Source organism: Astyanax mexicanus, chromosome 14, assembly GCF_023375975.1.
Source record: "Astyanax mexicanus isolate ESR-SI-001 chromosome 14, AstMex3_surface, whole genome shotgun sequence".
Classification (NCBI taxonomy): domain Eukaryota; kingdom Metazoa; phylum Chordata; class Actinopteri; order Characiformes; family Acestrorhamphidae; genus Astyanax; species Astyanax mexicanus.
This window is the reverse complement of record NC_064421.1, coordinates 33,228,075-33,254,906: the sequence shown is the minus strand read 5'-3', so window position 1 is coordinate 33,254,906 and position 26,832 is coordinate 33,228,075. Positions and strand designations below refer to the sequence as shown.

The following is a 26,832-nucleotide window of genomic DNA, read 5'->3' as shown; positions in this document are numbered from 1 at the left end:
GTATTCTGTGTGTTTGTCACTATGTAAAAAAACTCCCACCACATTCTTAAACAGTGAACTCCAACATCACTACGCTGTTTCAGTGTTTAACAGAAAAGCCAGAAAAGCCAAACGGCTGCCCATCGCTGTCTGATTAATAACAGGGCAGGCCTGACCTCTTTATGTCACCGCAGACTGAATCACTGGAACTTAATCATTTTCAGAGCCTTTGCTGGGAGGAGGAAAAAAAAAATCTTCCTTCATAATGACTTTCATTCATTCCGGAAGAGAGCTCCACTACCGCCTTCAATGAGACGATGACGGCTCAACCTCGGCTTTCTCTTCTAGGTGAAGCCATTTAAAATGCACGAGGCCGAGCGTGCGAGTGGGAGCTGCGAGCTGTACGAGCCTTGCTGGTGAAGGACCGATCTGAGACAGAAAGCAAACACGAGTCTCTAAGATGACACGCGTGACATTCTGAGACCTCGGCTCGACGCCTGTTTGAACACATGATTGGAAAAGCATGTCTTAACTATCGTTTAGAACACTCGCGTGCACACGCGCCGCTCTCCGCCGGAGCGCTTGACGTTCATCTGTCTTGACGTGCCGTGCTTCCGCTACTTACGGCCCGCTTTTAAGACTGACGGCGAGCCGGGCCGGGAACGCTCTCGCAGAGCCTTCACAACATTGAGGAGTCGGTAAGGTCAAGCAGCTGCGCTTCTGCCAAACACAGTCAACCGCTGATGGGCTCGCCGAGCCAGGCCAACTGGAGCAAGCTCAGTGACTTCACACTCATATTTACATTTTTAATAATGGACATGAGGTGTTGGATGACTGTTACATAATCAGCTGACTGACAACAACGCAGTAAAACAATCAGTGCAACACGTTTAAATATCTCTACTATTCCTCATCAGCGCTGTACGCAGGGTTCATACACTTTTTAACCATGTAACTGAGTTTTACATTACACTTGGCAGACGCTTTTGTCCAAAGCGACTTACAATAGTCAAGTACAAAAGTAATAGAAGTTAAAGGTAAAAACATCTTTAGACAGGGCCTAAAGGAGGTCAAAGGGAGATAATAGGATAGAGGAGTGAAGGAGGGGAAGAAGGAAATGAGGTTAGAAGTAGTTAGTGTGTTAGAGGTGTTAGGAGAGTAAGTGCTCTTTGAAGAGCTCTGTCTTCAGGAGTTTCTTAAAGATAGCGAGAGATTCTCCTGATCTGGTAGTGGAAGGTAGTTTGTTCCACCATTGGGGAACTCTGTATGAGAACAGTCTGGATTGCTTTGTGTGAGTGTTTGTTTGGTAAAGTGAGGCGACGTTCATTGGAGGATGAACAAAAAACAAAAAATCAACTAAAACTATAATTGAAATTAATTTTAGTGGGCTTAAAATAAATCTTTAATAATAAAATGTGCGTCAGATCCTGAGAGCTCCATTGTGTAGGGCTAAATTACTGAATTAACAATGAGTTAATGTTCTTAATCAATAAAAAGAAACACTTGACCTTTCCAAAATTTTCTGGGTTTATTTATTTTTCCTGGAAATTGCTATTTTCAAATCCCAAACTTTTCCAGGTTTTTAATGACCGTACAAAAACCCTGTATACACTTATCATAAGTATTTGGTAATCTGCCAAGCAAACAATTCTAATCAAATTATAATAGTACTATCATTTTCACACTATAAAGCACACTTAAAATCCTTCAATTTTCACAAAATCGTCAGTGCACCTTATAATCTGGTGCGCCTTATAAGGAATTTTACCAGTCAGGTTGTAAGGAGCAGTAAAGCTACTCCACTGAAGTACAGCGTTATACAGTAGTTTCAGTTTAGTTCTCCAGCACCGGGGTTGGAGTAGCATCAGCATTAGCAGCTAACCACTGTTTCTCTGTTCAGAGGTTAGTATTATCGGCATGTAGCCTGCTGATAACCCTGGCTAGCACTGCTGGAGCAGTATTAGCATTACCCGCTAATCCCGCTAGCTCTTTCGCAGCTAAGAGGGGAGTATATTTTAGATAAACTGTTGTCTCCATGTTTACCATGTTAAAACAAGCTACCTGGGACAAACCGCTAGTTAATATTACCCTGGCTTACCGGAACACGCAGAGCTTCTCATTGTAGCTCTGTCAGGCTGCTAAAGGTTAGCAACTAATGCTAATGCTTCAGCCTTAGTGCTGGAGAAATTCAGGAATCTAAGCTCACTGTAAATAAACGGAAGCTCTTTACTCACCCAAATAAACAGTTTTCAGGAGAGAAATCTGTGTAGATTAACATCCATTAAACATTAAAAAAGTGAGTATTCTCGGCCTGTAGCCTGCTGCTAACCTCCGCTTGCATTGCTGGAGCAGTATTAGCATTACCCGCTAACCATGCTTGCTCTTTCGTCGTTCAGAGGTTAGTATATCAAACTGTGGCCTGCACACTTACTATGTTAGAACAAGCTATGAGTGATTAACTGCTTGCTAATATCACCCTGGCTTACCAGAACACTCTCAGTTCTCAGGCTTCTCAGTGTAGCTCTGCCCAGCCACTAGCGGTTAGCAGCTAATGCTGCTCACACTAAACACAAGGCCCTGCATTGTTCAATACCATGATGTGTATAGTCAGAAAAAGAAAAAAAAAAATAAGTTTTACAATATCGTGCACCCCTACTTGAGAATGATAACTGGTCATCCATTACTACGCCAAGGCTTTGCGCTTCTGCTAATGGAGTAACCAGTGAGTATTTGAAGGGCCACTTAACCCTAACACTCCAGCCTAACAAGAAGTGGAATGAACGACGGGGTGAATGGAATCTGTGTAAGGGGTGAATGTTATTTATTTTGTTAGTCACTAATTAACACACTATAGTTGGAGGTGCTTTTAATTGAGAATAAAGATCAGTTTGCTTTAGTCCAGCCTGGACCTCGAGAGTGGAGGGTTTTCCAGTGAGCCCGGATCATGGAATCTTCAGGGCGGGGAATCTTATTGGTTCCACATGCGCAGATGGAAAATCCTTTGCCCTGCCTGAGGGGTTCTGTGTCACGCTTGGATGCTTGTATGATGTGGAAGGAGGAGATAAATTACCATTTAAACGACTTCTCGCCTCTCAGCTCACTCCGACCGGCCTTCGTTTAATAATGATGATACACATGCTACTGACACTGAAGCCCTACACCTATAGAGTTACTGCTGTTTCACCACACATTCTAATCACGCTATATGATTACGCTGTTAAAGTAGTGGTCCTTATGATTTTTGAGTGGGGAGACGGCAAAATATTATAGTGAAGACTATTAGTGCGCTCCTGCTACTACTCCTCAAAGCTGCATACTAGTGCATCTCAATACATTTACTTTATTTTAGCAGTTCAGTTCAAAATTTGAAACTCATATATTATATAGATGTATTACACACAGAGAGATCTATTTTAAGTGTTTATTTCTTCTATTGTCTATTGTTGATGATTATGGCTTACAGCCAAAGAAAACCCAAATATTAGTGTCTCAGAATATTAGAACATTATTTAAGACCAAGTGGTACTTTTGGCAGTGTGGGCAGTGTGCCAAGTCCTGCTAGAAAATGAAATCCGCATCTTTATAAAGTCTTAAAAGTTGTCAGCAGAGGGAAGCGTAAAGTGCTGTAAGATTTTCTGGTAAAACTCTGCACTGACTTTGACTTGATACAGTATAAAACAGTGGACCAACACCAGCAGATGACATGACTCTCCAAACCATCACTGATCATCAGTAAATTTTACATTTCATTTGTAAATCAAGGATCCAGAGTCTGGAGGAAAAGTGGAAAGACACACAGTCCAAACTGCTTGAGGTCTAGTGTGAAGTTTCCACAATCAGTGATGGTTTAGAGAGACAAGGGCTCACATTTTTCCTTCTTGCAACAATTTTCTAATATATATATATATTTTTTTATATTTACTATTTAATAACGTAAAAAAAAGGAATTCTTACCTCTACAGATGCCATATTTACACTGAGTACACACTAAAAATATAAATCAAAGGCTAAAACGGTCCAGAGTGTTAACATCAACAGGACTACAATAAACACATTTTAGACCACACCTTCTCCAATGTAATACTGGATCACTGACAGGCACTAAACGTCTACAGCATACAGTTAAAACAGGTGAAATTTGCCTTTAAAAACCACAGGCAAAATCCCACTCCTACATAAAAACGTGCAAATATAGAGCAGGAGAAATGGAACAAGAGCATCAATGAGCCTCTGTGTGTGTGTGTGTGTGTGTGTGTGACCCTGGTCCTCTTTGGCAGAGTGTAGGCTACAGCAATATCCCGCTGCCGGCCCAAGGACGACCATTACAGTGGTGACAGACCTCTGGCCGGTGCTCAAACCAGCAGCCCTGAGACACGTCCTCAACGTGCTGTAAATCCACAACCAGCAATATGCCTTTACACTCAGTCTACAGGGTCACAGCTCCACTCGATCAGCACAGCTACAAGATACCAACAGCGCTCTTTCATATACTAAATATATATTATAGATATAATAAGTATATTGAACAATATATTAAAAGACCTGAATCAGTTTCTCTGATTTTGCTATCTATAGGTATATGTTTAAGTAAAATGAACATTGTAGTTTTATTCTAGAAACTACAGACAACATTTCTCCCAAATTTTAAATGAAAATATTGTCATTTAGAGCATTTATTTGTTTATATTCATAAAGTTTTAAGAGTTCAGAAATCAATATTTAGTGGAATAACCCTGGTTTTTAATCACAGATTTCATGCATCTTGGCATGTTCTCCTCCACCAGTCTTTTACACTGCTTTTGAATAACTGTATAACTTTACTCCTGGTGCAAAAATTCAAGCAGTTCAGCTTCAGTTTGGTTTGATGGCTTGTGATCATCCATATTCCTCTTGATTATATTCCAGAGGTTTACAATGTGGTGAAATCAAAGAAACTCATAATTTTTAAGTGTTCTCTTATTTTTATCCAGAGCTGTTTATATATATATATATATATCTCTACAAAAATCTGTTATGAAACAGTCTTAATGAGCACGGACACAACTAAAGCTAATAAATCTTGTGAAAAAACACGTTAGTTTTGGACTGGAGCTGGGGCAACAGGAGTTGGCAAATATTGCAATGATGGGAGAATCATTAATATTTTTTTTTAATATTTCTTTGCATGGGCAGCGCAAAGCCCCTATTGATATTACCGAATTCTAGGGGGGTGAACGGAGTGAACGGAACGGAGTCCATTTCATAAAGTTCAGTCACTTACTGTTAATATTAATATTATTATGAGAACTTAATTAATAGCATTTAAAAAATACTAAATAAATACTAAATAATAACCATTAAATAAACGCATTCTTTAACACTTTTAGACCTTGCAGAGGCAATAATCCACTACACTCTACTACAAACTGGTGAACAACCGCTTCAGATCCAGCATCAGTCGAACTGAAACAACAGATTAAATAAAAAAAAAAAAAAGCAGGTTATTCGTGTGAGGGCAGCTACAGCTGAATATTGATTTTTTTGTTTTAGGGAGGTCACTTGGTCACGCTCTCGATGACAGATGACAGCAATTATTTTCTATTAGAAACCTGGCGATGATGCTTGCGTGTGTTATTTTCGAGGAAGGACAGTCGGCTCATCGTAGCTACAAACAGAGAGGCACGACGAGCTCCTGAGCTAAAGCAGGGAACTTCAGAGGTCTGGAGTCATAATAAATTTAAACACTTTCATAACCAGAGGCAGGAACAGAGGATACACTCCTCTCTCTCATATACATACACATACACACACACACATACATACACACACATATGTTCACACACACACACCCCTCCACGACAGTGAGAGGTGTCTCTCTCTCAGCAGGCGGAGAGGAGCTGCCGGACTGCCGTGGCCCTTAATAAAAGTGAAGCGTCTCAAATGGAGATAAAAACAAGTCCATTAAACCCAACGCAGGAGTGTGCTTTCACACTAATGCCACCAATTCACTTCCACCATATGGAACAGAAGGATGAAGAAGAGAGCACTTGGCAACCTTTCAGAAAAGCGTGTCACGGCTGATTTGACACAGTTGGAAAAGGCTCTTTTCTTTGCATACTGCACTGCTTCTCTCTGCTGTGTTATTCTGACCTTTACATGTACGGGTCAATTTGCCCCCGACAACCATGTTAAGGCTATTTCGAAAAAAGGAAACGGCCGTTTTTCCCCATACTGAACTGGTTCTGCCTGATTTAAGATGTTTTATAGGTTGTTAACTTTACTGGAAGGCTTAGAATATAATAGTTATGAACACAGTTAAAGTGTTAAGTGATACCTTTTGGGATTTCTTATCGTTCGTGTGTTTTATTTGACAGGGCAGAATGGTCCAAATGCTACTTTATCGGCTATTGCTATCTATCTTTTGACTAGTGCTATAGGAAGGCTGAGCTGGTTACATTTGTGTATGGTCTACACAGTTAATTGCTACAGCAAATGGTTATGCTGGTATGTTCAGCACAGTTAAGGATTATTAGAGTGGGTATTGAAATCAGAAACCTCTGTGGGAGAGTTAAAGCTTCAGTTAAAGCTACAGTTGGAGAAGGAGCCGCTAAAGCTATTTAGCCTGCTTGATGGAAGGCCAGACAGACCAATCACGGCTGTGATGCATAGCTATATTTTAAGGGAGGGGCGTGTCAAGCTAGGGCGTAGGCTACGCGTCAATGCATTGGCTACAGCGTAGGTTTGACGGAGAAGTATAAATTGGCCTTACGTCTACATAACAGTCTTTGTTGGCAGTTCTAGAGGCAGGGCCACAGAGGCATTGGCCCCAGCTGAAATCTGATTGGCCCCCTAAAGTGCCCCTCCCTGTACAAGAGTGATGATCAGATTATACAGATGGTTGCATTTCCATCCCCAAACACTAGCAGTGCTAAAGAGGCAAATAGGAACGTGCTGCGTGATTAAATCTTATGCAATTGAGTTGTTTTAATGTTTTAAACTGTATTTGACAGTATGACAGTATTTATGAAAAAGTAAAAAGGTTTTTAAAAAAATTATAAAATGCTGGATTTTCTCACATGCTGTGTGTTTGGGAGCAGTTTGTCTACGTACAGTAAAAATGTATGTACAACTGATAAGGAGATTTTTAATGGAATTCATTTTGTGCCAAAAGTTTCACGCAAAAATCTTAAATCTGCAATTAGAATTACAGATTATATACATATTGAAGCCGAAGCGAATAAGATATTCCAGAGGCAGAAGATTTTAGCAGCAAAATCCACAAAGAAAAACACAAAAATTAAAGTAAAGACTGGCAAAATCCAAACACACTCTAGAAAAAAAGACTATTTAAAAGATTATTTGATTATATCAAAAGGAATATGTTCAAGCTTCTTACAACATATTAATCAGGATTGGGTTATAATCTATAAACAGCTCTGGAAAGAGTGACCATTTAAAAATGATAAGTTTCTTTGATTTTGCCAAATTAAAAAACCTCTGGAATATAATCAAGAGGAAGATGGATGATCACAAGTCATCAAACCAAACTGAATTCTGCTTGAATTTTTGCACCAGGAGTGGCATTAAGTTATCCAAAAGCAGTGTGTAAGACTGGTGGAGGAGAACATGCCAAGATGCATGAAATATGTTTTTTGAACTCTTAAACTTTAGGAATATGATGATGAATATGTTCATTTTCCTCAAACATAAACCTATAAACAGCAAAATCCTAGATCACAAATCCTCAGTCACTGATGGTGTTAGATAGGTGACAGTACCTCGCTCTGGCTGGCACTGTTGTTGGGCACACGAGGGGCGTGATGGCTCAGGGCTGAAAGGCAGGCCAGGATCAGGTGGATCGCTCCGATCTCCAGCGCCATGCGTCGCAGCAGCAGCCCGTCATCCGTGGTCAGGGGCGTTGCACTGAAGAGCGCTCGGAGCACGTGAAACGGCAGCGTAGGGAGGACGTTAGCCGAGGGAGACTGCAGGATGTGACCTAATAGAAAGGAACAGAGAGGGAAGAGTGCAGAAGAGAGGCCTTTAGAGCATTTTCAAGGTTTCAAATTTAAACAGAATGTACCTTTTAGCAGAGGGAAAATGCATTATATTGATAAGTAACATGAACAGAACGATCATACAATATCGTCAGTTTATGAAGATACACTACCGGCCCTATTGTTTAGTAGTCCAGTAGCTGCAGTGCTGTATGGACCAGACAAGCTTTTTTTTGTTTGTTTTTAATTATTTTATCATCTCATCAAAGTCCAACGTTAAGCTAAATGTGCTCAAAAGTAAAAGTAAAACTTTTAAGAGTATATTTAGCTCAATGATTAGTTTGGTATAGTATAGTCACATAACTGTCAACATTAGCTGATGGATTAGCCAATGATAAGTGTTTTAATTTAATATTACTGGAGTTCTTCTTCTGGCCACGTAACGCGTCTTTACGTACTTATGTCACATGTACAGCATCTTAAAGAGGATCCGCTTGGTTTTACTGAGCATGAGTGGCTGGTGGAGCAATGGAGACTTCAGAAGGGGGAAACTCAAGAGTTCAATAGCTCATTTACTCATAGTAAAACCAAAGAAACCAAGGAGTGAAGTTTCTGACTGACTCTCTCTCTCACTCCTAAAATGTACAGCTTTAATAATGCACTCCAAGTTTGGAAATATCAAAAAACCTTCGGTAGATTATAGTCCCGAAAATAAAATGCAGCTAAATTTTCTATTGGATTAAACAAGCTGAGGAACGGTATGTATGGTTTAATTTGCCTTATGTGAGCTTGACAGGGCTGTGTATAATAATAATAATAATAATAATAATAATAATGACAATCCTGTTGATTCTATATTCATTATAATATTTTTTTTAGCCCCACTATATCAACAAAAAGGAGCAGTCTGTAGTTTTATATTCTGTATCTGTTTCTCTGCCTACTTTCACCCACAGAGATACAGCTCTTATTATTTGGGTGTTAAGATTCTCATAATTCTCTAAAAAAAGGACTACAGTCTGTAATTATAGAGCTACAAACTGTTTTTCTGTGATTAGAGAATGAGATGCAATAAATAATGAGAAACACAAGAAGCATTTGAACATTTAGAATATTAATTCAGTAAACATTATTATTACCTAAAAGGATCCTACAGGGTTAACACTGCAGGCCCCATCAAGAAAAAACAAAAACCTAAGCAGCAACTCATCATCATCAATCATTATTATCCAGCCCCGACCAGTCAATTACACAGTAAACCAATCAACAAACATGTCAATCAATCATCCACGCTATCAGCAACCAGAAGTGTCAGCAATACACAGTGGGCAGCCCTCAGCTCATCTATGCACAATTAGGCCAATCGGTTGGGCAAGAACACATTTAACTAATCAATAGCTCACAATGGAGACACGCCGGGAACGGAAGCAGATGATGTAGACTATGCAAAGACAGAAGGAGAGCAGAGTACCTCATTTGCTCGACTCCAGTAGATTCCTTTCTGCTCAAAACTGAATACAATTGTGAAAAAAAAAAAATACCGTATGATTAGATAGTTGAGTAAAAGACGAAACTATTTCCAAAATGAATAATATTCAAGCTTCTTACATCAACTAGGACTAGGTTTTTATCCATTTGTGTTTTGCAATTTTTAACATGAACCCAAATGTCTGTGTGTAAATGTTCGCTTCTTCAGCTCAGTTCCTACAGTTTTATTACTTTGAATGCTTTAATAAAATCTCTTACATTCCGTATAACTTGTTCTGACACGATTTCTAGAACAAGATGTGTAAATAACCTTAAAATATAAACCTTAAGGAATAATAAAAACAGCAAAACTTAACTGATTCTAGTTGGAATTGGGTCATGTTGCTTGCCATCGGCTACCGAAGCCCTGAGAGAGCACAATTGGCCTCTCTCTCTGGGTGGGTAGATGGCGCTCTTTCCCCGCATCACTCCTATGGTGATGTCGATCAGCACAGCGCATCTGTGAGCTGATGTACCAGACCCGAGTCGCTAAAATTTCGTCCAAGCTTGCTGAATGCTCAGTAATGCTGCATTAGCAGCAGTTTGAAAAGAGGGTATGGCTGACTTCACATGTATCGGAGTCCTAATGAGTGGGTTGGGCTATTGGCCGTGTAAATTGGAAGACATTGGGATAAAAATTTGAAATAAAATTATAATAAAAGGAAAATAGTACAAGTTTTATCAAGGTTTCAGACCTTAATTAATGTTGCAGATTGTTCACAGTCTTCGTTAAACAACTTAACAACAATCAGCAATCAAAAACAGGAGTTTAGATCGATCCCTCTACTCTACATTATGAGTCCGAGGCTAAAATAATCCAAACATTGTTTTAGTAGGTAAAGCTTTGTTAAAACTGAGCTTTTTAAGTACGTTTTCGAGTTGTATGAGTAAGCGAAATCTGTTCAAAATGATGTTAATGAAGAGTACAGCATGGGCCTGTTATTTAGAAAGAAACATGGTACACACAGCAATGCTCCCAACAAGCTTACAATAATAGAGATTGGGTTAAAATGTTGCCCATGCAAAGAATGGCTATGTTGTAAATTCATGAATTCCAGCTGCTGCTAAAACATCCCTCTACTATTCATTAATACCCATTGAATTAATATTGCAATCTGCTCCCCTATTGCACGTATTTGTCTGTGCTTGCCAGTCGATGTTTTTTCATTTTAGCTTGGTGGCGCGCAGAGTAATCTTTTAAATAAACTACCTGTGCATTTCCAAACTTTTAAGTACCTTGGTTTTAATACCAGGGCCCTCGGAATTCTACCAGTAGTTAATTGTGTAAAAATATTAATTTATTTGCATTGACACCTCTATGCCCCTATCACTAACACTGTAAGCCTGTTGGGAGCATCGGCTAAAAGCTCTGTATTTCAGAATACTAGTCAAGAATGGAGGTGAGCTTTTCCACAAACGTTTGTACTCGTTATGTTTCACCACACCCTGAGTTAATTTCACAACAGATTAGTCGTAATTTAACGTAATTGCATTTGTACAATGTGAACAGGCCCCCATCAGATTCAATTCATTAGAGGCAGCCTGCAGTGGTTTGGGCTGAACTGTGTGTATTTTGATGCCTTTTTAAAGGTGCTATTTTTGACCTGGGCATTTTTTGGAGCTGGAAATCTGTTAGAAAACAGTAATTTCAGCCGGCTGTTTCTGACCAAAGACCAGACGAAACTTGGTTTGAGTTCAGCAGCTGTGGGATCTGGTGGCCTGCTGACTCTGTGATTTAATACTTTGGTCTGGATTTGTTGGAAAGTTGAAATAGAGGGGATCAGAGATGCTAGATGGAAAGGAGGCCTCGGAGGTGCTGTGCTATGCTGTGCTGAACTGTGTGGGATGGAGAAGAGCCAGCTGATGGGCACTGCTGTTTGTAATCCGTGATTTTCTCAGCATGGTGATCCTCTAGCGGCTTCATCTCGGCCTTTTGTCTTCGAGAGTGCCCGGTTCTCAGCACTCGGCCTTGTGGACAGAAGCAGGAGCAGGAGCAGGAGCTGACCCCCGTAGCTCTCGCTAGCACAGTGAGTTTAAGATGAGAACACATTCAGACCACCATTTCACCTCCGGTGAGCCGGAGTCACAACTGGCCTAATTATTAATGGCATGATTGGCCGGTGGGTTGCCTCTCGCATCCTCTCTCCCTCACTGTCTGTCAAGCAGGCAATTGGAAAGTTTGACAACTCCTGCTTAGATGAGTTGATCGATTTATTTTAGTTATTCTTTTATTTATTGTAAATAAATGAACTGGAAACTCCACTGGAAACAAACTAAAAAGTAAAAAAAGTTTTATAATACACTGTATAATACCGCATTGTTCTTTCAAGCAGCTGCCGGTACAATACACATTATTAAACAGGAGTTATGATTCAATATATTGTGATTTAAATCATAAAAAGTACCGCATTTTCTATACCATGAGGTGAATCAGATTTATTAAGCGCACTATTAATAAACGTCTATTTTCTGTTCTATTGTCATACATAAGGTCATACACCGGATTATAAGGCGCATTATGCTACACTAGTAAGGAAAAGGGGTGTTGCCATGTTTTTCATTCAATTCAGCAGGTTTTGCCACTGGGTGGGTGTAAAGCTAAGCTAAGTTAGGTAAACAAAACTGTAACTCTCTCTCTCTCTCTCTCTCTCTCTCTCTCTCTCTCATATATATACACACACACACACAAACTTTCTAAGTCAAATGGCACTGCATGTTAATCTACACAGATTTCTCTTCTGAAAACAACTATTTGGGTAAGTAAAGCACTTCTGTTTATTACCAATAAGACATACAGCCTTCAACTAAGGCTGGGTGCAGCAGCATTTGCAGCTAACAGCCTACTTAGCAGCAAGCCACCTGACAGACCTACACTGCTGAGGAACCCTAAGTGTTCCGGTTCCCCCCCTTCTGTATAACAGAGTAGACTTAATATACAAACTTACACAGACTCTATCAGCTATTCAAAGAATGAACTCATCAGTATAAAAGTGCTGGGTGATATAACCTCAAACCAGTATTACGATTAATTGAATGAATATATTACCTCGTCCGCGATTTATGACTGATTTTTTTTCTTATTTTATTTTTTTTTATAAGTTTTGGTATAATCTGTTCGATTTGCTCAGTCGGCTCAGTGTTTCAGTTCTATTCCGTGCTGCTTCTTCATGACAGACGAGATAAGGCAAAGTCACATGATTGCATGTGCAGTAATAAGTTTCTTTTTTTATGGGGGCAGAGGAAAAAAGTACTCACAGAAAAAAAAGCATTAGCAGTTTTATTTTTTAAAAAGAAAGAAATAACTGATACATCCAGTTAAAAACTCTAAACAGTGAAATTCTCAATTAATTGCCCAGCCCTTTCTCACATTAGAGGGAACAAAGGAGTTTCCAAGAGTCCATTAGTTTTTTGCCAACACTATCTGAAGCAAGTGGATGATTAATGTTTGGAGTTTGCCATTTTAAAGTAGATGGTCATTTATTATTTAATAGCCACATTTGCCTAACAGTAAACTTCAAAATAAAACAAACTTTGTTGGCTTTATTTTAGTTATTATATATTATACCACAGTTAGTTCCGAGTATGCAATGTGATTGGCTGAGAAGCATTCTAGGAATGTCATTATCAGCCGGTAATGCACTGTAACCGAAGCTCTCCATATATTACTCCGCCACCTACAGGTAACCTAGCAACGATGCAGCGCTTACAAGGCAAGCAGAGCAGCTATGGAACTATTTTAACTCTCGTGGAGTTTTTATAACCAAACAGATCATATTTTCTCATCCTCTTTAACTCAAAATCTTTCAATAAAAAACAGCAATAATAAAACTGTGGTATAGTCACAACAATACACTGTAAAATTAAGACAAACACTACCGATCAAACGTTTTCCAGTGATCTCTGCGTTTCTTTGTGTCTTATGATTGTGAAAGTGTTTTTTGATTGTGCTGTGTGTAAGTGTGTAAATGGTGCAGTAGAGAGAAGAGTAACACCATCTGTTCCAGCACTGCTTTACTACAGACACATGATTGGGAAATTGACATTTTTGTAAATCCATTTAAACCGAAACTCAGTTTATTTCTATTGCTACTTACCAGCTGTAAACTGATGATTAATTCATTGCTTGCTAAAAACCCCCTCCTCTTTTTTCAGTTTTTAGTTTGTATCTTTTCTTCAAAGGCCCTGACAGTTTACTGCAATTGTTTTTTACTATTTCCAGGAATTGATTGAACTGGAATCTTGAATGGCAAAAAATAAATGTGTTTTAAAACTTTTGACTGGCAGTGTAGCTGGAAATGTGCTATTTAACCTTGGCTAAATATCTGTAGATTACACATACCTAATGCAGAAGCTGTGTTTCCAGTATTCAAACCCAACTATCCAGATATTATTATTATTTTTTTTTTTTACTGTGGTGCCATCTGTGAAACAGGAGCAGTAAGAAGGATGCACTTACTTCCCTCGCCGTCGTCAGTGACGCCCAGGACCAGGCGCAGCAGGCACTGTGCGTGTTTGCGCTCCTTTAAGAGCACCTCGGCGTAGCCGGGCAGCCGCAGGAAGAGGCCGAAGGCTGCCAGTGAGTGGGCCGGGATGGGTGAGGTGGTCTGCACTGATGACTTGATGGGCGGAGGCTCAGCGGCGATGCTCTCGGGTGCCTCGTACACCAGCTCCCCCGACTGCTCGATGGTCACCCACTCAAACTGGTCGCTGTCCTTGGGCTTCTCCTGAGTGGTGGACGGCACCACGGGCGCACTGACCTGCACGGTACAACAGCAGTTCAGCAGATGGGAAAATGAGTATGTGAACAGAGGAAGAGAAACGCTGACTAATTTAAACCCAAAGGCAAAGAGAACAACACTATCGGCATGAAGAATGAAATACAGCTCTGGAAAAAAATAAGAGAACACTTCAGTTTCTGAATCAGTTTATCTGATTTAGCTATATATATATATATATATATATGTATATATTTGAGGAAAAGAAACACTTTTGTTTTATTCTATAACCTACTGACAACATTTCTCCCAAATTCCAAATAAAAATACTGTTATTTAGAGCATTTATGTGCAAAAAATGAGAAATGGCTGAAATAAGAAAGACTTTCAGACCTCAAATAATGAAAAGTTTTTAGAATCCAGAAATCAATATTTGGTGGAATAACCCTGGTTTTTGATCACAGTTTTCATGCATCTTCGCATGTTCTCCACCAGTCTTTCATACTGCTTTTGGATATTTTTTTGCCACTCCTGGTGCACAAATTTAAGCAGTTCAGCTTTGTTTGGTGGCTTGTAATCATTTTCCTCCTGCTTATATTCCAGATGTTTTCAATTTGGTAGGTGGTCTCATTTTTTTCCAGAGCTGTATATGCAAATAAGCACAAATAAATAGCTATATATGAACAGAAACTGTAGCTAGGCCTGTTATATCTATTTATATATATTCATATTTATAGAGCATTTTATGCCACTGGTCTAATAAAAAAAAGTACACTCTTTTAAAGAGCAACAAAACTTTACAAAAACGCAACAAATCTGGCTTTTACGAAAGAGTGGCAAAAAGAAACCCATTGTTGAAAGAAAGAGCCAGACTTGAAAAATGGCATAAATGCAAAGCACTATGTGTGGTGGAGAAGAAGTAACACTGCTTCTCATCCTAAACACCCCACCCCACTGTGAAACATGGTGGTGGCAGCGTCATGCTGTGGTAATACTTTTCCTCAGCAGGGACAGGGAAGCCAGTCAAGAAGAGATTCACCTTCCAGCAAGACAATGACCCTAAACATTCAGCCAGAGCTACAGTGGAATGGATTATATAAAAAATATTCATGTGTTAGAAAGGTCCAGTCTTTTAAAATCCTAAAAGACCTAAATCACATTGAGCTTCTGTGGCAAGACATGAAAATTGATGTTCACAGACGCTCTCCATCCAACCTGGCTGAGCTCGAGCTGTTTTGTAAGGAAGAATGGGGCAAAAATCTCTAGTCTCTAGATGCGCAAAGCTGGTAGAGACATACCCCAAAATGCTTGGGTGGCTCTACTAAGTAATGATATAGGGGGGTTGAATACTTTTGCATGTCACACTTCTTTGAGATGATGTTTAACTGATTAAACCTTTTTTTTTTTCCGTAAACCACGTATCATTGTCTTTCCACTTCACAATGTCGTGCTACTTTGTGTCTATCGCTTAAAAAAAAAAAGCTGTGGTTTGATGAAGGTGACAAAATGTTTAGAAGTTCAAAGGGGTATGAATACTTTTGCAAGCCACTGCACTATAAATAATGCGCTACTACAGGTTGTGTCCTGCTCCATTACACACTGTTTGCAGAAAGTGTACTAGCCTGTTGGATGACGTCAGGATAGAGCATGGGTAGTCTCTCTGCAATGAGGGCCAGACCCCCCATTCCTGCAAACACCTGCAGGGGGGACTGGATGGGGCTGGTCTCCAGCAGAGACTCGTCTATAGCTGCATCCAAACACTCCTCGCCGGGGGTCATCGGCTCATCCTCAGGACAACTGCTCAGCATCTCGCAGTGTTCTGTAGAGACAGAAGGAGGGGAGGAATGTTACAGGTAAAGCCTAACCTACGAATCAAAAGAGGTTACAATGAACATTGTGGATCTTTGAGAAGATCATGATCGAGGCTGATCTAGGCTATTTTAGGTCTAATCCAGTTCCCATCTTCTGTTTCAGGATCCAGTTCTGTTATGAGACATTAGTCTGAGCGTTGAAGCAACAATACAATATCAAAAAATATCACAGAAGCTCTTTTCGAACGAAGATTTTTCTTATTTAAAACCAGGTATAAGCAATTTTTGAGAAGACCACCTGCTGTTTCAAATGGTTATGGATAAAGTCCTGCCTTCCAGCACAGAGCCAATGAGCTTGCTTGCAATGCTGCAAGAGAAGGAGGGTCAACGTGGTGCTAGTAGGAAAAAAGGCCTAAAAGGAAATAATTGTGGGTGGTGGATCGCCATGTCAGTCAAATGAGGAGCTTCGAAAGTGGCAACGGTCAGCATAGAAATGCACATATACAGCTCTGGAAACAAATTAAGCCACTTCAGTTTCTCTGATTTTACTATTTATAGGTATATGTTTGAGTAAAATGAAGATTGTTGTTTTATTCTATAAACTACAGACAACATTTCAAATCTCCCAAACTCCAAAAAAAAAATTCTCATTTAGAGCATTTATTTGCAGAAAATGAGAATCGACTTAAATGAGAGAAAAGAGTTTTCAGACCTCAAATAATGCAAAGAAAATAAGTTCATATTCATAAAATTTAAAGAGTTCAGAAATCAATATGTGGTGGAATAACCCTGTTTTTTTTCATGCATCTGGGCATGTTCTCCTCCACTAGTCTTACACACTGCTTTTGGATAACTTTATGCCACTCCTGGTGCAAAAATACAAGCAGATCCGCTTGATTTGATGGCTTGTGATCATCCATTTTCCTCTTGATTATATTCCAGAGGTTTTTAATGTGGTTGTGTTTAAGTTTGTTCAAAATGACAAAACTGTTCAAACTCCCACTGAAGTAAAGTGTTTTAGCAAGTTACATTTTTTTTTATCTTGTTCACAATCAGATCAAAGAAGTCCTTGTCCAATAGACAAATGCAATTTAAATTACAAGAATTTTTTTTTTTCTAATATAGTAAGCAGTGTTCTCAGAAAGGAACTGTAATATTTGCTGCTCTACATTTTTGACTGTCTTTTTTTTTTTATAATTTTATAAAAAATTTACACGGCCAATTACCCAACCCACTTCTCAGGACACCCCCTATCACTAGTGATGCCCCAACACACCAGGAGGGTGAAGACTAACACATGCTTCCTCCGATACATGTGAAGTCAGCCACCGCTTATTTTCGAGCTGCTGTTGAAGCAGCATTGCAGAACAGCCAGCATGCTTGGAGGAAAGCGCAGCAGCTTGGTTCTGATACATCAGCTCGAACCTGCGACCTCCTGCTCATAGACCCGCTTTAGACCGCTGGACCACTCTGCGCCTTCTTTGAGAAGCTTTTCCTCTATACGTCTGTATTTTTAGTTACGTATTTTCGTTCATGCCTCCAAATATCTATGTTCTATTCTAATACATCCATGTGTTTCTTGGATTAAACTGAAGGAGAGAAACCCCTTCTGCTTTCATAGGTACGGTTTTTCCCACGGGATGCCTCCTGAACGCTAAGTGAACACATCCATGTTAATAACTGCTCTTAAACTAAACTAAACTGCAGAAAAAGGAACAGTGGGAATATGAATTAGCATCAAAACATAAGCACGGGCTGGAAAAACCAGCACAGCTGTCATGTGCTGCAATATCAGCTCGCACAGAACAAGATTAGACAAGTAAAACCGACATGCTGAAGAGTAAAACGGCTCATGTGTTATTCATGAGTCTAATTTTGAGGAGAGAGGGAGACAGAGTGGAGCCTATTGGTGACACAACGTTAAACATTTTAAAACGCCAAACGCATTCATTAAACGCCACAGCCAAAAGTCTTCAACCGAGCTGGTGATGCGGGAGAAGAGCACGGAGGAAAAACAGCTTTTAGTGAATATGAAAACGGTTCCACCTTTAAAATGACGATCATACAGCCACAAGGACAGGCTGGCAGTCTGGGAACGGGCACTACATGTCCTTATCTGAAAGAAATCTGATAAAAAGATCCATTATGCTGACGTATTGCCTTCCTACAGTGAATTCTAACAAAGTGTAATGAAATTAGGAGCAACCATGTCCAATTTAAAATTCCAAAAAAAAAAAAAAAAAAAAAAGGGAGAGAGAGAGGACAATATGAAAAAGGAAACAAAATCCACTTTAAAGGTTGGACACATTTTGCATATAATATGCAAATCATAAATGTTTGTTATAAGCTATTGTTACTGTTTATGTACGCTTCATAGGTTTAGGTCTATCGCACCAGCTGCTGTTGTAAGGATCGTACATTGCTGCAGAAATGATTGTAATAAACAATATATTACTCATTTTAAAATGCAATTTAATGGCACATATATAATGACATGATTCATGATTTTTAAAATTATATGGTATTTTTATTTTTATTGGACGATTTATTGTAGCAGAAACAATTGTGAATTGTGTGTGGCAGAATCGGAGGTCACAGCCCACATAGATTACTGTGACGTACAACACAGTTCAAATAAGAAAACACTGGCTGAAGCTCTGCTGACAAGTTGATGCCAAAAGTTAAATCCAATGATACACCCAGATCATGCTTTTACAGAGCTACTACAGAAAATATAATCCTTAATGGTCTTTTAATTATCGTGTTTTTTACACTATGAATCGCACTTCAAATCCTTTAAATTTTCCAAAAAATACAGTGACAGTGCGCCTATCAATGTATGAATTTTACCAGTCAGGATGTAAGGAGCAGTAAAGACCCTCCACTAAAGTACAGCATTATACAGGAGTTCAGTGAAGTTTCTGGAGCATTAGCTGCTAACCAACCTAAGAGCTAGCTCTTTCGCCAATCAGAGGCGAGTATTATCAGACTGTAGTCTGTGTGTTTACCGAGTTAAAACAAGCTACCAGGGTCATAGCTTACTGGAACACTCAGCGCTGCTAACTGCAGCTAGCACTGCTGTGAACCGCGGCTATCGCTGCTGCTAAGCGTGATGTTGAAAATATTGGAAATCTAAGCTTTTAGATGTTTATGTACATGTGTGCAAGTAGGGTTGCACCGATACTGTATCGGTATCGGCACCGATACTGGCACTTACACAAAGTATCGGTATCAGCAATGGGTATCGGCCGATACCATTTCCGGGTTTGGAATGCGGGAGCAAAAAATGGTTGGGGGTCTTTAACCCGAGACTCAGAGAGCAGAAAAATCTGCCGTTGGGGGGTGGGGGGAGGGGTCTCTTAAAGAAACACTGCACTAATATCTTGTAATAAAAAATAAAAATAGAAAACTTGAAAAGCGCCTAAAGATTTTCCTGGTTTTTACCATATTTTGATTATTACATGTTCAATTGAATAATTTTATATCGACAACAGGAGCTCCTTGTCAATCATTATCTACTGCAGCCAATCAGGTTATTATATCTTATTCAGGATAAAACTGTTGGTATCGGTATCGGCATCAGTTGATACCAGAAAAGCCGGTATCGGTAAGGAAAAAGTGGTATCGGTGCATCCCTATTTGTTAGTGTATATATGTTATGTAGCCTTGTAAATTCAGTCCCACAGTTTCACATGACCTCAGCTGGACTCAAGTTAGAGGAAATATTTAAGTCAGTCCAATCCTCAAATCAGAAAAGATCTTCTGCGAGCAACTTCTTATCACAGTCCCTGCAGTAGCGATGAGTAACTAATAATGAAAAACTTCTTTAGTCACACTCTTACAAGAGACTGGCTTCTCAACAAGACTAGAACTTCTGAAAAACTTTGAAGAGCAGATTGTTCAAAGAGCTGTTTCATCTCTCATTCAGCTCGAGTTAGACCCTCCAACACTCCCATAAGAACGCAACATTACTCTAATATCAGAAGCAGCCCGCCTGACAGATCTGATCTCTGACACTAAACTAAAGCTAGAACTCTTAACGGGTTCTTCTCAATATTTCAATGTTTTATGATAAAATCAGGACTAGAAAGTGTCACTGTTGTCTGATCTTATATTCTTGCTGAGAGCAAATTAGCATGCTATCTTGAGGAATGGAGTATAGTTATTAAATGCAAAATGGAGAATTGTGAGTTTTCTGGGGTGTTTTTTTTCTGTCGAAACCATAGATTGTGTATAGCTGGACAGAGAATCGTCTCTCAAAAGTGAAGCCACCACAGGTCGGGCGCCCCCTGCTGTTCAGTTTCAGAAAGCTGTGTAACCCCACCCATCCCCATAGGTTTCAATGGCAAAACTTTTAAACATGTTTTTTTCCAATATACTGTAATCCTACAGAATTCGTTTTTTAAATCTTTATTCAGCTCTATTCAAAAAGGTGTGGTTATTGTAAAAGGGCTGGGTTACACCTAGCCGGGGTGGGAGCAATGACTGTATGGGTGGGACCATAGATTGTGTATAGCTCTGTGGAGGCAGCCCTTAGGGGCGGGGTTATTTAAATGAGTATTCTGTCTCTCCACAGTCTTTCTTCCTCCTCTGGTCTCTACTGCGCAGACTCTGGTTTCAGGATTGCCAACATGGCAGAAGATTTTGGCTTCATTTTCATTGAATGAATGGGAATGTTTATTTTATTTTTTTATTTTTTTTTCCATCAGCATAGACTACACTGTAAATTATAAATAATCATACCGGTTTGTAACAGCTGTTTTTTTGAGACGATACATTGTCCAAGAAATAATTGCAAAAAACTATATTATCATTTAAAGACAATCATATGCTACTGACATACTTGCAATAAATTATTTTTAATTATTTATTTCAATTATTATTTTCTTTTAAAGATTTACAATGATATAAACAAAGAATTGCAATTTGGGATGTTTTTTGCCAACTTAGCACAGACAACACTCTGTGAATGCCAAAAGAAGGTGACAAAAGAGCAAGTGTGTCATCCACAAACCAAAAGACTGTTTCAGCCAATCACACAACAGTAAATACAGCTCTGGAAAAAAAAATGAGAGCACTTAAAAATGATGAGTTTCTTTGATTTTACCAAATTAAAAATCTCTGAAATATAATCAAGAGGAAGATGGATGATCACAAACCATCATATAGTGGCATAAAGTTATCCAAAAGCAGTGTGTAAGACTGGTGGAGGAGAACATGCCAAGATGGATGAAACCTGTAACTAAAAACCAGGGTTATTTCACCAAATATTGATTTCTGAAAGTTCTGCATCTTTTTTGTTATTTTAGTCATTTCTCATTTTCTGCAAAAAAATGCTCTTAATGACAAAAATGATTTGTTGTTTGGAATTTGGGAGAAATGTTGTTAATAGTTTATAGAATAAAACAACAAAAATAATTTTACTCAAACATATACCTATAAATAGCAAAATCAGAGAAACTGATTCAGAAACAGGAAGTGGTCTCTTCATTTCTTTCCAGAGCTGTATAAAGACCCAGGGATGTTGCAGCACAGATTTGATGCAAAAGTGTAGCTAATACATCAGCGGCTCCCTACATCATTAAGTCCTCCAACCAAACAGATCCCAGAAAACCTGGTCCCAAATACGAGTAGCCAAGAATTCTGAGACAGCAGATCCTCAAGTACGGGTTACTTTCCGTTCTCAGAATTGCTTAAAAGAGTAAAATCTGTTTGAAAAGTCATCTGCTCGCCCCTTTATGCTCTTTACTCTCCAAGATCTTACTGATTGCAGATCGAACAAAAGAAATCTCAATCAGCAAATAAATCACACAGCAAAGTCTAATTTCATATCTCTTCAGCGTTGAGCTGAAACTCAACCCAACACTGATGCTGATGCTGATGATGCATCAAGGGCAGATAGAGGAAAAAAAAATCAAACCAAAAGAACTTTCCTCCAGAGTTTTAAAGCATGGAGATCCATGCTGAGGGAAGAACTTGGTTAGGAGTAGAGTAAGCAGTGATGAAAGGCTCCAGCGCGGAGGGTGTGAAGCGACACTGGAAAGCCCGTAGCCTCTGAGGAAAGATGGACAGATCACATGGGTGGATGAGAGAATTACCCAGGAGCTAGTGAGCCTCTTTTTATGTGTTTAACAGAGGGGTGCGGGATGAAAGAGCAGAGCCTGCAGAGAGGATCTGGATTCTCAGGGGGGGTTCCCCTGCCAGGATGAGAGGCAGCTGAGGGCTGTCAGTTAGCCAAGGGGAGGGGTTCGGCTCTGAGTGTGTGTGTGTGTGTGTGTGTGTGTAATAGCAGTGGAGGGCTGACAGGGGAGGCTCACAGGAGCAGAAAGCATCAATAACTGTACAGTGAAGACAGGGGCTTGAGTTTTTGTGCATGGAGCTTGAATTAGTAGATGATAGATAGATAGATACTTTATTGATCCCGAAGGAAATTTAGCAATTTAGTAATGGGGTTCAAACTGTAGCCAGTATATATCACGAAAAAAAAAAAAGAGTTTCTTTGATTTTACCAAATTTAAAACCTCTAGAATATTAATCAATCAAGATGAAGATGGATGATCACAAGTCATCAAACCAAGCTGAACTGCTTGATTTTTTTGCACCAGGAGTAAAAGCATATAGTTATCCAAAAGCAGTGGAGGAGAACTTGCCAAGATGCATAAAAACTGTGATTAAAAACTAGGGTTATTAATTTTTAATACTTGTTTTCTTTGCATTATTTGAGGTCTCATAGCTCTGCATTTTTTTTTTAGTTTTTTCAGCCATTTCTCATTTTCTGCAAATAAATGCTCTAAATAAGAATATTTTTATTTGGAATTTAGGAGAAATGTTGTCTGTAGTTTATAGAATAAAAAAACAATGTTCATTTTACTCAAACATGTACCTATAAATAGCAAAATCAGGGGTTCCGGTTACGTCACCAGCTAGATGGTGGCATAAGAACTTGTCTCCCGACTAAAAGAGCGAAAAAACACCCCAGAACTTGAAAGTTACTATTAAAAAGTGGATATTACCTTTGCATGGAAGACGGGGCAGGAATGGCGACTAGGCTTAAGGGTAAAAAATCGACCCAATATCCAGAAAAGCGCAAGGATGAAGCCGAGCCTGGCGATAGCACTTCTCTTGCTAACGCTACAGGCCAAGATGGTGGACGAGCAGAAGAAACGGCAGAAGGAGCTAATCTGGAGCTGATTCTTAGAGAAATACGGGATTTTCGACAAGACTGCAGATCCCAGCTCGAATCTATTAAAGGAGAGATTTCGAAAGTGAATTCTAGGATGGATGAGGCAGAAACACGAATCTTACAGAAAGAATACAAGTCACGGAGGATGTCCTGGCTGAGATGCTAAAACTTCAGGCGCAGCTACAGGGGAGGCTAATGGACCAGGAGAGCCGTTCAAGACGTGAAAACGTGAGGATATATGGCGTTCCAGAAGGAGCAGAGGGGGAGGCAGACTCTGTGATTACTTTTGTTGAAAAGTTGCTCAGAGAGAACCTCGAAATACCACCCTCCACTGATATTCAGCTTGAGCGAGCTCACCGCGCTCTGGGTCCGCGACCCCCCCCGGGGGCTCCGCCGAGATCACTGGTGGCCAGATTTCTTAGCTACAGAACGAAGGAAAACATCCTAAAACTGGCATGGCAAAGGAGAGGCTTTGTGTGGAACAACAGCAAAATAAGTCTGGATCATGACTACGCATCCGGAATTCTCATCAAACGACGAGAATTCGCAGAAGCACGACGAGCTCTGAAAGATAACAACATAAAGTTTCGGACTCTGTATCCAGCAAAGCTGAAGGTATTCTATGACAAAGGGACAGTAATCTACGAGTCAGTGGAGGAGGCGACACGAGACATGGCAAACCGGGGACTACCTGTAACTGTGATCTCTCAGCCTGACAGGCTTCTGGACCAGGTTCGGCGTTTGACCTGGCACCCAAGCAGACCACCGTCCAGACGGGGCGGTCGCGATAAGGGACTTAGGGCAGCCCACTCATTCGTTTGGGAGACTGATGACTATGCTGGAAGAATTCGGGCTTCTTTCTGGATATAAACTTAATATACTAAAAACTCAGGTGATTTCAATTAACTATGTCCCACCAAAAACTCTATGTGACACATATCCATTTAAATGGCAGGCAAATAATATAAGGTATTTAGGAGTAGTTTTACCAAAGGATTTGTCTGAGCTGCTTCAAGCAAATTACGGTCCCTTAAATGTTAAAATAAAAGCAGATTTGCCAAGATGGAATTTAATTCCATGCCTTACTCTAATTAAGAGAGTAGAGACAGTCAAAATGAATATACTACCTCGATTACTTTATCTTTTCCAGAGCCTACCAATAGATATATCTGATCAACAATTTAGAGAATGGGATAAATGGATTTCTCGATTTGTTTGGCAGGGAAGGAAACCTCGAATAAAATATACCACATTACAGCTGGGAAAAGAGAAGGGAGGTGTCGCCCTCCCCTGCCTCCGAGATTATTTTTATGCTTCTCAGCTAAGGCCTTTAATATGTTGGTGCGATAACTATTATGCAGCAAGATGGAAAGAAATTGAAAATGCAATGGCACCCAATTTTCCATGGGAAGCTATGATAGCCGATAGAGTATTAATGAAACAACTTTTGGATACAGAGAATCCCTGGATTGGCTTAACTTTGAAGATTTGGGAAAGGATAATTACTCTAAGTGATACACAGGGTTCTATGAAATTGTTGAGATGGTGTGCCCATGACAGTGACTTCTCCCCCAATAAAGTGGATAGTGGCTTTAAAATGTGGGCTAAGAGGGGTCTAACAACATACATTACTTTTTTACAAAAGGGAGTATTTCAATCATTTCAGTCTTTAAAAGAAAAATATGGATTGGAACAGAAGGATTTTTATAGATGTCTTCAAGTACGAACCTATTTTAATAAATTAATTAAACAGGCCGACCCACAAGTGCATGAGAAAGGAAATCTTAAGTTTATTTGGTCAACTATTACATCAGGTGTCAGACGGTGCAGGTCATTTTCATATTTTTTGGGATTGTACTGTATTGTCTGGATATTGGAGGGCTATTTATCAGGCTGTCTGTACTATATTTCAGTTAAATATACCCTTTGATTTTGCCTGGGGCATCTCTCTTTGGACATGTGTTCAAATGATACAAAATTACTGAGCATCCTGCTTGCTGCAAGTAAAAAGGTAATCACACGGAAGTGGTTATCTACTAAGCCTCCTCAAATTCAAGAGTGGTATGATGTTGTTTATGACATTTTTATATTGGAAAAACTTACTTATTCATTAAGAATCCAAATTGATCAATTCAATCGGATCTGGTCTAAATGGCTAGTTTATATAAGACCCCAACGACCTGATTTTTTGTAGACCCTATGACCTCTGACTTGGATCTTTCTTTTCTTTGTACTGAAACTTCCCCACTTTTATTGTAAATAGTTATTTGCCTTAAAATAAATAAATAAATAAATAGATTAAAAAATGGTGATTTCCATCCTAGGGATGTCAGATTACATTGTTAAATAGAATTACCTTTGTTATTTTATTTTGTACAACATTGTCAATTGTTCGAGATGTATGGACACTGAGAGCATAATGAAAGTTTTTGTATTATCTGGTTCTCTTTGATGGACTTCTCCAATAAAAAAAAAAACAAAATAAAAAAAATAAATAAAAAAAATAGCAAAATCAGAGAAACTGATTCAGAAACTGAAGTGGTCTCTTAATTTTTTTCCAGAGCTGTATATCTTTTACACCTGAAAACCAAAACTGAAGTCTGAACCTTGGATCAAGTTTCAAATCTAGGCTGCAGTCGAGGTAGAACAGGTTCTCTGTAGATCTGTCCTCTTAAAAAAACGACTCCTCATGGAACAGTCTCATGTGCTGAAAGTGCTGTGCTGTGTATGTTATAATTTCTTAACATAACTAAATTATAATTATAAAACAAGCATTTTAAAATTAACATTTGAAAATGAGTTTAAGGCACGCCGAGTTATCAAGGAATGTCAGTCTTCTGGTCTTTTTAATTATAAGGCACATTATGCGACACTAGTAAGGATGTCTAGATCAGAGTGAGCTAGGGTGTTGCCATGTTTCCCTTCTAATAGGAAAAGCGCATAAATGAACAAGACTGCAATTCTTATAAAAACATTTTCTTTTAAAGTCAAATGAGCGCTGGGTTCGTTTCACGTAGCTTGTTTTAGCAAGGCAATACACGAGGACTACAGTCCAATATACTTGCCTCTGAACAGCGAAATAGCTAGCGCTGAGGTTAGCGGCTGATGCTAATGCTGCTGCACCCAGCCTTAGCGCTGGGAAAAACTTGAAAAAACTGAAAACGTACCCTTTATAACGCTGCAGTTTTGCAGAGTGGCTTTACTGCTCCTTATAATACCTGACTGGTAAAATTCATACATAAGGCGCACCGGATTATAAGGAGCACTGACGATTTTTCGGGGAAAAATAAAATTAAGTTTTTAAGTGTGCCTTATAGTCCGAAATATACGGTAGTTTTATGCTCAAGTTTCACGGTGCACCAATCAGTTTAGAATGTCGCTTTAGTGCATCATGATTCAATTTTGCTGCCAAACTGAACGTACAATTTGCGCCCTCCCATAGGACAGGACTGGCTGCTTGCCACTTTGTCACATACTAGTTTAAATGGAGGGTATGAGAAGGAGGGAATAAATAAACTCGGGTGGGTAAGAGAGAGCGCGGAAGCAGAAGAGAAGGAAAAGAGTAAAAGAAAGAAAGATGAAATATACCTATGTAGGCCAATGGAACAAAGCCGTGCGCGTTAGCAATCAGCTGAAAGTCTCCA

The 26,832-nt window shown here is 39.4% G+C and overlaps 1 protein-coding gene across 19 annotated transcripts in view; it reads right to left on the bottom strand.

The window, feature by feature from the left end:
* Positions 1–26,832, bottom strand: part of birc6 (baculoviral IAP repeat containing 6) — a 231,106-nt gene that overhangs the window by 104,734 nt on the left and 99,540 nt on the right. For all 19 annotated transcript variants that reach the window (XM_022672703.2, XM_022672707.2, XM_022672695.2 and 16 more), the window contains exons 62-64: positions 15,817–16,013; positions 13,936–14,236; positions 7,737–7,954 (exon numbers count right to left, since the gene is read on the bottom strand). In XM_022672703.2, coding sequence (XP_022528424.2) covers positions 7,737–7,954; positions 13,936–14,236; positions 15,817–16,013 — 716 coding nt within the window. The remainder of the gene's footprint in view (positions 1–7,736; positions 7,955–13,935; positions 14,237–15,816; positions 16,014–26,832) is intronic.